At 41.8% G+C, this 13733-nt stretch overlaps 2 protein-coding genes across 2 annotated transcripts in view; both read left to right on the top strand.

Moving 5' to 3' along the window:
* Positions 1 to 4123, top strand: part of cpda (carboxypeptidase D, a) — a 34441-nt gene extending 30318 nt beyond the window's left edge. Inside the window, exon 21 of the mRNA XM_047391551.1 lies at positions 1545 to 4123. Coding sequence (XP_047247507.1) covers positions 1545 to 1771 — 227 coding nt within the window. The 3' untranslated portion in view covers positions 1772 to 4123. The remainder of the gene's footprint in view (positions 1 to 1544) is intronic.
* A 4403-nt stretch (positions 4124 to 8526) lies between these two features.
* The window catches only part of gosr1 (golgi SNAP receptor complex member 1), a 38782-nt gene continuing 33575 nt past the window's right edge, over positions 8527 to 13733 (top strand). The window contains exons 1-4 of the mRNA XM_047392189.1: positions 8527 to 8627; positions 10620 to 10731; positions 11805 to 11892; positions 12022 to 12129. Coding sequence (XP_047248145.1) covers positions 8594 to 8627; positions 10620 to 10731; positions 11805 to 11892; positions 12022 to 12129 — 342 coding nt within the window. The 5' untranslated portion in view covers positions 8527 to 8593. The remainder of the gene's footprint in view (positions 8628 to 10619; positions 10732 to 11804; positions 11893 to 12021; positions 12130 to 13733) is intronic.

Below are 13733 nucleotides of genomic sequence, written 5' to 3'. Positions count from 1 at the left end.
TTGTGCAGCGTTTTCTGCCACACTTTTTCCTTCCCACAGACTTCCCACTGAGGTGCCTTGATACAGCACTCTGGGAACAGCCTATTCATTCAGAAATTTCTTTCTGTGTCTTACCCTCTTGCTTGAGGGTGTCAATAGTGGCCTTCTGGACAGCAGTCAGGTTGGCAGTCTTACCCATGATTGGGGTTTTGAGTGATGAACCAGGCTGGGAGTTTTAAAGGCCTCAGGAATCTTTTGCAGGTGTTTAGAGTTAACTCGTTGATTCAGATGATTAGGTTCATAGCTCGTTTAGAGACCCTTTTAATGATATGCTAATTTTGTGAGATAGGAATTTTGGGTTTTCATGAGCTGTATGCCAAAATCATCCGTATTAAGACAATAAAATACCTGAAATATTTCAGTTAGTGTGCAATGAATCTAAAATGTATGAATGTTAAATTTTCATCATGACATTATGGAAAATAATTAACTTTATCACAATATGCTAATATTTTGAGAAGGACCTGTATGTTGAAAATGAAATCTTACCACAGAAGAACGTATTAGTTTATGTTGTAAATGTGGGATCAAAATGTTGTAGTTTCAGTGGTTTTCAAACAGGGAATTATTCTGTTTTTCTTAGGAACAAATATGTCAAGTTTTGTGTAACTTAGCCATTTTAGACTTATTTAAGAAGCTGAGACAATATTTTAAAATTAATATAACAAAACAAATTGGTGGTCACTCTACTGGCTGCCCCGTCCCATTGACAACAGTTTTTATTTGCTGTTGCAGTTTGGAGGATTTTTATTAATGACGTTAGGTACATACATACGGGCTATCATACACAATTTGTCTCTTGTTTTGTTTTTTCATGCCTGTTAGCATCAGAGGCTCGGCTTACTGCTAAAGTTTTGGTTTGAAAGGACTTTACGTTTTCAAGTACTTTTATATTGAAACTGATTTGATTGGCATGATTAATTAGCCCATGTAAGTTTCACGCCCATCAAAAATAGGAAATAATTTTTACTTTACAAATAAACTAGAATGTTTCATTAGAAAAGTATGCAAGCAATAGGCTGTTTGTTTTTTTTGCCACGGTAGAATATCCTCTAGCGCTTTAAAATTTAATTCTGCAGGAAGAAACGACACCTTATTGTTTTTTAAAACAAGTACTCTAACAGTTAAGTCAATTATTAATGGTGTTGTATATTTGATCATGTATGTATAATTCTGAGCCTATTTGGATGCGAAAGGTTCACTATAAACTCAGATTTGTGGATTCTTGTTTTTTAAAAATCATTAAAGTTGTTTGTTTTATCATCAGTCAACGCTGGGGAAAAACAGTGGAAAGCATTAAAAGCTCACAACTAAGATGATATTATTTCCAAAGATGAATGTAGGTGAACATCTAACCAGAACTGTACTGAAGTCATTATTTTGCGATTTGTCATCATACTCAAAACAAAAGCTAGTTTTGTTTTAAGGGGATAAAAATGTTTTCTACCATAACATTCGTCTTTGTTTACGCCAACTGAAATGCGTCTGTCTTCCTGTATGTGCAGCTGCTGCCATGACAGCATTGGTGTTGACAGCGTGCATCATTTGGTGCGTGTGCTCAGCGAAGTCCGACCGCCAGAAAGACGGCTTCCATCGGCTGCGGCAGCACCGCGACGACTACGACGATGAGATCCACCTGAACTCCATGGGCTCCAAAAAGTCCCTGCTCGCACACGAGTTTCAGGACGAAAGCGAAAGTGATGAAGAGACACTGTATGCCAACAAAATCTAACAATTGTTGTGCTAGTTTGATTCAGTATTTTTGCTTTTTACTTTTCAAATCCCTCCACAGTCAAATCCTTGACCTGCAAGGAACTGGACGAACTCTTGATATCGCAGCTCCACCTTCTCTCTCTCTCTCTTTATGAATGAGTGATGTAAACATTTTCTCTGTGAAACCATCAAGTTCTAGGCACGCAGTTTTCCTGCTGGTGGACTCATGCTTATCTTCATGACTGACCAGCAGGGAGGGATGGAGGAAGATGATGATGAACAAACAGTTAATGACAATGTTTTTGTCCACTCTTATTAATTCTTCACAGCAGCTTCTTTGGTTCCGAGCCAATCAAGAAGGCTTGTCCTGCCTAGTTTACAGGTCAAGCTGCCAAGTCTAAATGAACTGTTAGACGTGCTTTATCACCCAAAATTTGCCCTTAAAATTTGTCATCTTTAAGCATTAATTTAATACACTCTCAAAATAAGAGTGTTTTTTATTTCTTGGTCCAAGGTAGAATAGCTGCACTGTTCGAGCTTTTTGGAGAACATCTCCAATTCTGTGCCTTGGCGTCTGTAGATTGATCAGTCCAGTCAGGCTGTAATAAACGAGACAAAGCTGTATTTTCGTTTAATAAAACTGAGTTGATGTTATGAATGGATCCATCCATCCATTAGTCAGCTGATGAAAAAAGATGAAAAATCTTGCTCATTGTAACTGTTTCTCCACAGGAACTCTTAAAGTGACTTACCTGGGAATTTATCGTGTTTTTGGCCCAGTCGGGTTTCCAGGCTTTAATGAATCCTGGACTGGAAAGTGCACACAGAATTCACTTGCACTAAAGGCTTTTATTCCACCAGAGCAATTCCAGGGCTGAACTGGTCTTAGTGTTTGCTTTGCGCCAGTTCTTTTTATCCGCTGCCAGAAGCACTGCACTGTCTCTGGCATCGATTAACATGGTGTTGACTCTGCACCAACTCTTACCTGGATCTAACGGAAGGAACGGCTGGAGATGGGTTTTTGGAGAACAGCAACCAAATTGTTGTGATTGCCATTATAAAATCTCCAGATTTAGTTTAGTTTTTTTAACCAATTTAAGTACAAAAAAAAACAAAATGGCAGAAAGATTGGATTAAATATTACTAAAGAGTCGGGTTAGCAGCGGAGGCCAGCTCTCTCCATTCATGGCAATCTTTCACAAAAATTTAAAATAAAGCAGAAGGTGAGATATTTATTGGTTAAGATGCTTACAGGGATGCATTGATGTGATACCAAGCTGGTCCAGTTAAGAACTGCCTCCAGCATCACTGGAAGCATTTTGATGGAAAAATCGCAGAACTGGAAAGCAAGGACTATCTCATATCACTGCTTGAAAAAAGAAACTATAAAGCTATAAATATGTGTGATGATTGTATTTATTATTCCTTTTTTTGGTGATTTTTGTTTAAGTTTAATTCAGTTCTGCTCATGGAACGTTATTGCTGGCTTTGAGTTGTGCCATTTTTTTTATCGTAACCATCGTTATTTTGCCTCAACAGAGCAGTTTATTTTCTGCTGAATCATGTTCTTGTTTTAATGACTACATATTTTGATATAAAGTCAAACCTGGTTTATTTGCCCATTAATAAAAAAACAAACATACATCAGAGGTATTTGTGCTCCACAAGCTAAAGAAGTATTTCCCGAACCTCTGAAATTATCCAGGTGAATCCTGCATCGGTTATTGTCAGGGTGTAATTTTTCCCATGTGCTTTTAAAAAATGGTTCAGTTTCTTGGTGACTCCTTCTGGAAGAGAGGCACGTTTCTCCAAAGACATGCGAGTCACATGGAAAGCTTTAAAATGATGCAAAGCTAAATAATTTTTTTTCTCTTCTAGATTTTCTGGTCTGAGAAAGCATCTCAAAACAAACCCGATAAATCACCAAAATCAAAAATGATATATTTGCTCACACCTGAAATATTTGTATAGCTACTGTTGATTGCTATGAAGTCAATGACAGTGCATCTGGACAGGAGACTGCATGGTTTCAAAGCAATACACACTTGTTCTCTTTGGAGTTTACCCTGACCTCCAGCTATTTTCACTAGATCATTTCTCAATGTCTGTGTCGGAAGAAAGTTTTGTAAGTTATTTTTCTTATGCTGTGTCTGTGAAGCCCCTTTTGAGCTTTTGAAAGTGTCACACAGTGTTGGCGTGAAGATTTTATATAAACACACTGGAACTGTAAATAATGTCTGCCATTTGTACTTCATGTTTACTGTGAATCCACCTGCAGCAGAACATTTCAGCAGAACCTTGGTGTGATCATGATATGCTAACATTCACAAAAACCTCACAGAACAACACAATAAAACCTCTGAAGGCAACACGTCTTGCTTCAGTGTTGGATTTTTAGAGATGTTTCATGTAGAAATGCTGCAATACAGACCTGCAGGGTGTGAAGGAGAGGAAAACATAACTCGACTGGAAATATCTGATTGAAAAGAAAGTGACAATTACTTTAATAAAGAGCTAAAAACTACACAGTGGCAATTTTACTGGCGCCTAAACCTAATGACTGTGTCATGATTAAACGTTTCTCATCTGTTCCTCAATTGCTTGAGATTGGGGCGTGACTTGTTGATATTGGAGATCTTTTAGCTTACTTCCTGCCGCCAGGTCCTATTTAAGGTATTTCTTGATTTTACAAGTCGTGGCTTTAATCTGGCATGGGTGTTGCTGGTGAAATTTAACCAAACAAATGTGATTAATCACATTAATTTATGATTTAATAAGGGTGGTACTTCTATTCTGTCATGGGGTCAGGTTGGTTTGGACAGCATTTTTTTCCCTTAACAAAATCAAAATTTGTAAATGTGACCAAGAGGCAAAATCAGCAGAAATCTGTAAGAGGGCAAAAACGTTTTGCAGCCCTTCCTCTAAATCAATCAGAACTGTGACAAAACTTAATGAGGACTGAAGCTTACCTTACCTCTTATCTGCTTCTTTGATTTAACGCTCACCTTGCCCAGCCTCGGTTTAGGCTGACAGCCATGTTTGTCAGTTTGTTTTGCTATACTCTTTCTGTTTTTGGGTTGAAAAGTGCTTTATGAAATGCTTAAAGCTTGAGGTAGTGTTTTCTAACCTAACTGTTTTAAATACCTCTACAACTTTATCACTAAATTGTATGCTGTTCTTGGTCTCCATGTTGCCGTATGTTCACTAATGCTCTCTATAACAAGCCTCTGTGGCCTTCATAGATCAGCTGGATTGATAATGGTATTAAATTATACACTGGTGGACTCTAGGTTACTTCTAAAGTATCTGTATCAGATTAAAGGGACCTGAAAGCAAAATTACACCGCACTTTTCAGATTTTCCTTTCAATTCACAACTTTGCCCTACTTCGTGTCGCTCTGTGACATAATATCCTAATATGATACGACATGACAACTTGTAATGTAAAAATGTGGAGTCCTTTTAACACTTCAAGCCTCTTTTGTTGTGAAATTCAGTAAACGAGTCCATTTGTGGTTCTTTAAAGTGCTTTTACAAAAGGGTGGGCAACGTTTTGTTTCCAGAGGGTTAAATTAATTTAGTAAAAATGACTGAACAGCCCCACGTTGAACATTTCTTTAGCTTTATTTTAATCTTTTGCTCAGGCAAATAGATTGTTTAGCATATTTTGTCAAAAACAATTATCTCGAACACATCAATGCTGTCCTCGCTTTTTAAATAGGCTATCTGAGAAGTGAAAAATGTCATGAAATATTACGAATATGACTCAAATAATGAAGAAACCGTCTATAAAGCAAAGAATGAACTTGGTATAGTCCTGCCAGCTCAAACACTAACCTTAACAAAATGGCAAATAAACCTTAAAGCCCAGTTCAGTCCAAAAAAAAAAAGAAATCTAATTTGGATGTCAGATGTTTACTTTAGACTTTATTTTAATACTTTAAGATCCTGCAGGGGCAAATATTGTGCAGCCAGCAATCACAATAACATGCAACAGAACAATTAAGCATTGAAAAGCATAAAATTTAATTTCAGCTTGATGTTTAATTTGGCTTTAAATAATGAAATAATATCAGGCTTTAATAAAGTTACACAGATAAAAAGAAACACATAAAACCATACTGAAAATTTCTTGTACTCGTCGTCTTCCGCTTATCCGGGACCGGGTCGCGGGGGCAGCAGACTCAACAGAGACGCCCAGACGTCCCTCTCTCCAGACACCTCCTCCAGCTCCTCCAGGGGGAGCCCAAGGCGTTCCCAGGCCAGCCGAGAGACATAGTCCCTCCAGCGTGTCCTGGGCCGTCCCCTGGGCCTCCTCCCGGTGGGACGTGCCTGGAACACCTCCCGAGGAAGGCGTCCAGGAGGCATCCGGTATAGATGCCCGAGCCACCTCAACTGGTTCCTCTCGATGTGGAGGAGCAGCGGCTCTACTCCGAGCCCCTCCCGGATGGCCGAGCTCCTCACCCTATCTCTAAGGGAGTGCCCGGCCACCCTACGGAGGAAGCTCATTTCAGCCGCTTGTATCCGGGATCTCGTTCTTTCGGTCATGACCCAAAGTTCATGGCCATAGGTGAGGGTAGGAACGTAGACCGACCAGTAAATTGAGAGCTTTGCTTTTCGGCTCAGCTCTCTCTTCACCACAACGGACCGGCACAGCGCCCCCATTACTGTGGCAGCCGCACCGATCCGTCTGTCGATCTCCCGCTCCATTCTTCCCTCACTCGTGAACAAGACCCCGAGATACTTAAACTCCTCCACTTGAGGCAGGAACGCTCCTCCAACCTGAAGAGGACAAGCCACCCTTTTCCGGTCGAGAACCATGGCCTCGGACTTGGAGGAGCTGATCCTCATCCCAGCCGCTTCACACTCGGCTGCGAACCGCCACAGCGCATGTTGTAGGTCTTGGCTAGAGGGGGCCAGCGGGACCACGTCATCTGCAAAAAGAAGAGACGAAATCCACTGGTCCCCAAACCAGATCCCCTCCGGCCCTTGGCTCCGTCTAGAAATCCTGTCCATAAAAGTTATGAACAGGACCGGTGACAAAGGGCAGCCCTGCCGGAGTCCAACATGCACTGGGAACAGGTCCGACTTAGTGCCGGAAATGCGGACCAAACTCCTGCTCCGCTCGTACAGGGACCGGATGGCCCCTAGTAAAGGGCCCCCGATTCCATACTGCTGGAGCACCCCCCACAGGGCATCACGAGGGACACAGTCGAATGCCTTCTCCAGGTCCACAAAACATGTGAACCGGTTGGGCAAACTCCCATGAACCCTCGAGCACCCTGTAGAGGGTATAGAGCTGGTCCAATGTTCCACGGCCGGGACGAAAACCACACTGCTCCTCCTGAAGCCGAGGTTCGACTATCGGTCGGACTCTCCTCTCCAATACCCTGGCGTAGGCCTTACCAGGGAGGCTGAGGAGTGTGATCCCCCTGTAGTTGGAACACACCCTCCGGTCCCCCTTCTTATGAAGGGGGACCACCACCCCAGTCTGCCTGTCCAGAGGCACTGTCCCCGACCGCCACGCAATGTTGAAGAGACGTGTCAACCATGACAGCCCTACAACATCCAGAGACTTGAGGTACTCAGGACGGATCTCATCCAACCCCGAAGCCTTGCCACCGCGGAGCTTTTTAACCACCTCGGTGACTTCAGCCTGGGTGATGAAAGAGTCCAACCCCGAGTCCCCAGCCTCTGTTTCCACCACGGAATGCGTGATGGCACGATTGAGGAGATCCTCGAAGTACTCCTTCCACCGCCCGATAATGTCCTCAGTCGAGGTCAGCAGTCTCCCGCCCCCACTATAAACAGTGTTGACGAAGCACTGCTTCCCCCTCCTGAGGCGACGGACGGTTTGCCAGAATCGCTTCGAGGCCAACCGGTAGTCCTTCTCCATGGCCTCACCGAACTCCTCCCAGGCCCGAGTTTTTGCCTCTGCCACAGCCCGGGCCGCAGCACGCTTGGCCTCACGGTACCCGTCAGCTGCCTCATGAGTCCCACAAGCCAACCACAGCTGATAGGACTCCTTCTTCAGCTTAACAGTATCCCTTACTGCCGGTGTCCACCACCGGGTTCTGGGATTGCCGCCGCGACAGGCACCGCAGACCTTACGGCCACAGCTACGGGCAGCAGCATTGACAATAGATGCGGAGAACATGGTCCACTCGGACTCTATGTCTCCAACATCCCCCGGGATCTGGTCGAAGCCCTCCCGGAGGTGGGAGTTGAATACATCCCTGGCCGAGGGCTCTGCCAGGCGTTCCCAGCAGACCCTCACTATGCGCTTGGGCCTGACAAGTCTGTCCGGCTTTCTCCTCCTCCAGCGGATCCAACTCACCACCAGGTGATGATCAGTGGACAGCTCAGCCCCTCTCTTCACCCGAGTGTCCAAAACATGCGGCCGAAGGTCTGATGATACGACAACAAAGTCGATCATCGACCTCCTGCCTAGGGTGTCCTGGTGCCAAGTCCACTGATGGACACCCTTATGGTTGAACATGGTGTTCGTTATGGACAATCCGTGACTAGCACAGAAGTCCAATAACAAAACACCACTTGGATTCAGATCGGGCTGCACTACCACTCGGCTGAAATGATAGTCAGAGACCTCTCCCCAACCCGAAGGCGCAGGGATACGACCCCATACTGAAAATTTAAAAATTATAATTAAAATGTAAAACCATTATACACATATATTATATATATATTATATATCTATAGGGCAAAGTTTTATCTCCCGCGTCTGTAGTCATGCCTGACAGTCTGTACTGAGGGCGGGGAAATCCCACGGCTCACATCCTCTCTGCTGACTTGTAGTTGGTGACGTAGCAGGAAAACAAAGATGGCTGGCATAGGAAGCAGCAACTACTGGGAGGGTAAGGAGCCAGCAATTGTAGCCAGTTTAAAACAAATGTAACACACAGCAACAAATGCTGCTGTTCACGTCATTTTAAGGGGTTAGCGTGTCCGTTTCGTTGCGTCATACCTCTGTCACTGAAACATTTACGTGCCATGCAACAACTAGTTAGCTCCCAACAAGCTAACACATATCGTCGTAACTGAAGTTAATGTTGCTCCCTAAGCTGTTAAATCTGAGACGGTGCTTTAAAAGGCTTATCAACTTGACACAAAGACACGTGTTGTTTGATACGTTCATTGGAAAAACAACTGGAAGATACATTTACCTACTCGCAATTTAGTTTGGTGGAAGAACGTTAGTCAGCTCGCCTTAACTTTCACATGAGACAAAAATAAACTGTTGTCATGTCATGTGGCAAATGTTCCTGGTTTATTTAATTCGTAAAGCAATGAAGTGCGTACAAAAGTCTTATCCAGAGTGTAACTAGAAATACGAATGATTGTGATATAATCGCACAGTGTTCACACCTACAGTGAAGAATTGTTATTTTACCCAAGCTAACTAATTGTATCATAATTACGAGATCCAGATCACGTAATTGTGAGAAAAGATATTGTTATTACGACATTGCAGCTTCCGATTCCCCTACTTTTTCTTTACCTTTAGCCTCCAATTCAACTCAAAAACGACAGTACTTAAGACACTTCAAACCCAGACTAGATTGTTTCCACTAATGGCAGAACCTTATAAATACAATTTGGGATTCGTGAAAGTTCCACAAAGGGACATATTAGTGCTTATTTTTGACATTTGGGCCACATTAGAACTGGTCCTGCTCCAAGGCAGAGTAATCTGGCCTTTGGTGTGATGAACACATTCAGTCTATGTGACCAGCTGGCCGCACAAACAACTGCAGAGACATCGAGAAATAGTTTGTTTTACCAACAAATTATTCATTTTAAAGCCAGTAAATAATAAAAAAGCAAAAGGGAGTCTTACAGCTCACAGAGCAGGAGAAGAGACACCTGACTCATATTTAGTGTAGTTCTCCAAATCATTAAGCATGGCCACTGAACAGTTCCTTTGGTCCCATGACTGAGTCTTTTTTTTTAAAGCTCATGTCCGGTAATATTTTTTTATTCCAGAATTTACAAGAAGTGTGATGGTAAACCTTATTAAATTAACTAAATCATCAGGAAAAAACAAGAACAGTTTGAGAATTATGTAGGGGCAATAATACAAAGCAAAGTCATGAAGAAATAAGTGACCCAGGTTCCAGGTTTTAGTCCTTGATGAAGCAGTTCTGAGTTCAATTCCCGAGACATTTATTGTATGTCTTCCTCTTCTCTTTCTGTCTTTCTTACTGCTAAGCTACTAATGAATAATGGCCAAAAAAAAGAAAGATGCCAAAAGCATTGTGGAATTTAATTTAATTTAATAAAGATTTCACCAATCTTCCTTCTGCTCCACAGGAGGTTTCTGTCCTCCTTGTGCTCCTGCGTTACCGTTTGACAGGTGTACTGCCACAGTCAAACTCCCCCACCTGCCACTGTCTCCTGAGCGGGTCACACCCTGCACGCGCAGGGTGCTTAATGCCAGAACTGTCTTTTTGGAGTAGGACCAGTTCTAATGTGGTCCAAATGCCGAAAAAGCCCTAATATGGCCCTTTATGGGACTTGCACAAATCAAATAAAGGTTTCACAAATCCTAAACTGGGTCTGAAACATTCTGTTGTTGGTGAAGAATAATCTACTCCAGGTTTGAAGAGTCTCAGTACTGTAGTTATTGAGCTGGATCAGATCTACTGTGGTCCATTTCCTGAATCATAAAGCTGTAATTTCGTAATTGGTAGATCTTTTCTCATTATTACAAGATCTGGATTTCGTAATTATGGGAAAAGATGTCTATTATGTTTTTCTTTGGTGAATGCAATGAGCCTCCATAGTTTTTCACCACAGTTTTTTTGTTTTTGTTTATGTTTTGCTGGGATTGGCTGATTGTGTTGCAGATCTGAGAAAGCAGGCCAGGCAGTTGGAGAATGAACTTGATCTGAAACTGGTCTCCTTTAGTAAACTGTGCACCAGCTACAGCAGCTCCAGGGATGGACGTCGAGGAGACACGTAAGTGCCGTCACATCTGCACCGTCAGAAGTCCAGCTTAAATATATGTCGCACAGTTGCAGAGTTTAGGGTCCGAATTAAAAAATCCTCTTCAGTTCAGATAATTTGTTTATTCATTTAGCAGAAACCTGCAGGTATATCAGTGTTCAGGCTTATTTGTAAATTACTGTTTTCGACCATTTTATGTCATCATGTCCAGCATTTAAATTGTAAAGAGTGGCTGATCTTGTCATAGAATGTCGTGGTTAAAAACAAAAACAAGTTGATGCATCTTTTTTCTTTACTTATAAGGCTTTATGTTTCAAGGAGCAGGGCCTGCTTGAAAAAGTTAACCCGTGAAAGCGTTACCCGATTTAAACGACATGACAGCATGATTGGTTTTCAAAGTCTCATGTGCACAAACTTATTGATTGAACAGAGGACGCCTAAAAGGAGGCGTTTGGCCATGAAGCAAAAGGCGATGTTTGCTGAAAAACAGTACAGCCTATCAGCACAACTCCTTCATATCAGCTGTTAAGCACAGTGGTGGCTGTGTGATGATTTGTACTCGTTTTGTAGAGGTTGTTTGTTTTTGACAAAAAAAAAACATATGGACAATTCACCATCCATTTTCTGTACCTGCCTTATTTGAGGTTGGAGATAGGATTGCTAGAACCTATCTCAACAGACACCAGGTAACGGGCTCACCCACAGCAGGGACAATACAGAACTATACTAACATGTCAAGTCCATTTATAACAGAATAGAGCTCATCTATTACACTGCTGTCTTGCCTCATTCATAATGTCTAGATCAAGCATTGAAAGCCAGGAATAATGGCTGCTTAGATTTAGTTGAGAAAGAATACAGTTTAATTCTACGGTTCTGTAAGTAATTGGTCAATTATTTCAATTGACTCATCCTAGAAAAATATTTTTTCCACAGTTAGGGAATAATGGTCACTCATAACTTTAATATCTATCTTGAATATTTTAGGTTTGTCATTGTTTAATTAATACTTGGAAATATGTTTTACAAACATGAGTGCTGTTAGTTGACTTCCTAACTGCTCTCAATGCCTTGATTCTCTAAAGTTTGGACACCACACCACTACTAAATAACTCCACCCAGGACAGGATGTTTGACACCATGTCAGTTGAGATTGAACAGCTGCTGGCAAAAGTAAGTTAGCAATCTTTAACAGTGAAATATTACAGACCAACATGTCCGGTCTTTGTTATAGTCTGTTTTATGGCAGAATTTCTTTACTTTCCACTATATTATCCCCTCGCACTTACTTTTTTTTTTCAGCTAACAGGAGTAAATGACAAGATGGCAGAGTACACAAACACCCCAGGAACAGCTTCTCTCAATGCTGCACTAATGCACACCCTCCAGAGACACAGAGATATTCTACAGGTTATCCAAATCCTGCCTTTCTCTCCTTGTTCTTTTCTATGTATCCTGGGGTTTTCTTCTAACTCTTTTCATTGTTCAAATCAATTCAGTTGCAAATAAATGAAACCCCAACTGCAATTGTTCAGGTGTTTGCAATAAACAAATTACATACAGTCTCATTAAATAGTTAAAAAACAAGCATTACAAGGATTTTATCTGAATTCAAAATGGTTTGGCCCCCTGAATAGAAGTCTTTATAAGAGTGCACCGTGATTAATCAGATGTGGTCTCAGGCACACCTCATGCAACCAGTCAAGACCTTTATTAAATGTGTTGACCGTTCATTGCATGTTAGAATAACATGCAGTGAAGAATAGATAAGTGAGGTTTCATTTTCTACAATAAGGCAGGTACTTAACAATGAAGGCTCAAAAGCAGAAGAAATGTCAGCTTTAAATGACTCACAACAATATAAATAAGCCAATTAGGTTTTGGATTTTCTTTTTTGGGGGAATAAATCACAACTGGAGCTTTTTGGATCTATTGAGCACCTGTGTGTCTGGAGGAGGAAGAATAAAGCATGTGCTGGAAAAAACATCCTGCTTACAGTGAAGCATGGTGGTGGCTCAGTGATTCTCCGGGGCTGCTTTGAAATCCTGCAGCATGTAGAGGTGCATCTAAAAAAATGACATATCTGGAGAGACAAAATCTCACAGGCGAACTTTTCCTCCATACGGCCATTCCTGGAAGAGCTTGAAACCTGAAAATCTGTCTGATACAAGAAGGTCAGAAGATTTATATACCGATCAAAGACCCTGCTGACACTCCGGTGCAGGTGGAAACCCAATGAGGTTTTTTTTCCAAGGAGACCCCTTGTGATTCAGTGGACTAAACGGTTCTTCATATTTTCCCCGTTTTGGACGGATGAGAAGTTTACTGTTTTTTAAATTATAATTTTTTTTGAGTTGATTCACCAGTAGTTAATCCAAGCTATCAACTTGTTGCATGCAATACTGATTGAAGTATTTTTATGCTGAGCTGTGTTTTGATTTGCTGTGGAAGTGTGCTGAATCGCGGAGGGTGGATAAGATCAGCAAGGTGCTTGTTTTGTCTTACTGATCTCAAATCAGCCTGGAGTTAGAAGTTGGACCTTTAAAGTTTTTCAATTCAAAGCAGCTGCGGTCTGGGCCTCGTGGCCTGACCATTCCTTTCTCCTAGTTTGGCCCATTTATGCTTTCTTCTGTTGTCAAGCTTTATAGAGATGCTGATTTCATTATCCAACAAGACTTGGTACTAGTCCACCTTGCCAAAAGTACCAAAAGCTGGTTCAATGACCATGGTGTTCTTGTTCTTGATTGACCAGCCAACTGGCCCAAGCTGAACCCCACTGAGAATCAGGTTATTGTCAAGAGGAAGATGAAAAACAAGAACCAACAATGCAGATGACCTAAAGGCTGTTATTAAAGCAACCTGGGCTTCTATTACACCTCAGCAACACCACAGGCTGATTGCCTTTACGCCACGCCGCATTGATGCAGTAATTGATGCAAAAGGAGGACCAACCAAGTATTGAGTTTAAAGAAATGAATATACTTTTCAGAAGTCTGACATTTCTGTTTAAAACA

This window comes from Girardinichthys multiradiatus, chromosome 18 (assembly GCF_021462225.1).
Source record: "Girardinichthys multiradiatus isolate DD_20200921_A chromosome 18, DD_fGirMul_XY1, whole genome shotgun sequence".
Classification (NCBI taxonomy): Eukaryota; Metazoa; Chordata; class Actinopteri; order Cyprinodontiformes; family Goodeidae; genus Girardinichthys; species Girardinichthys multiradiatus.
This window is presented reverse-complemented; position numbering and strand designations above follow the sequence as displayed.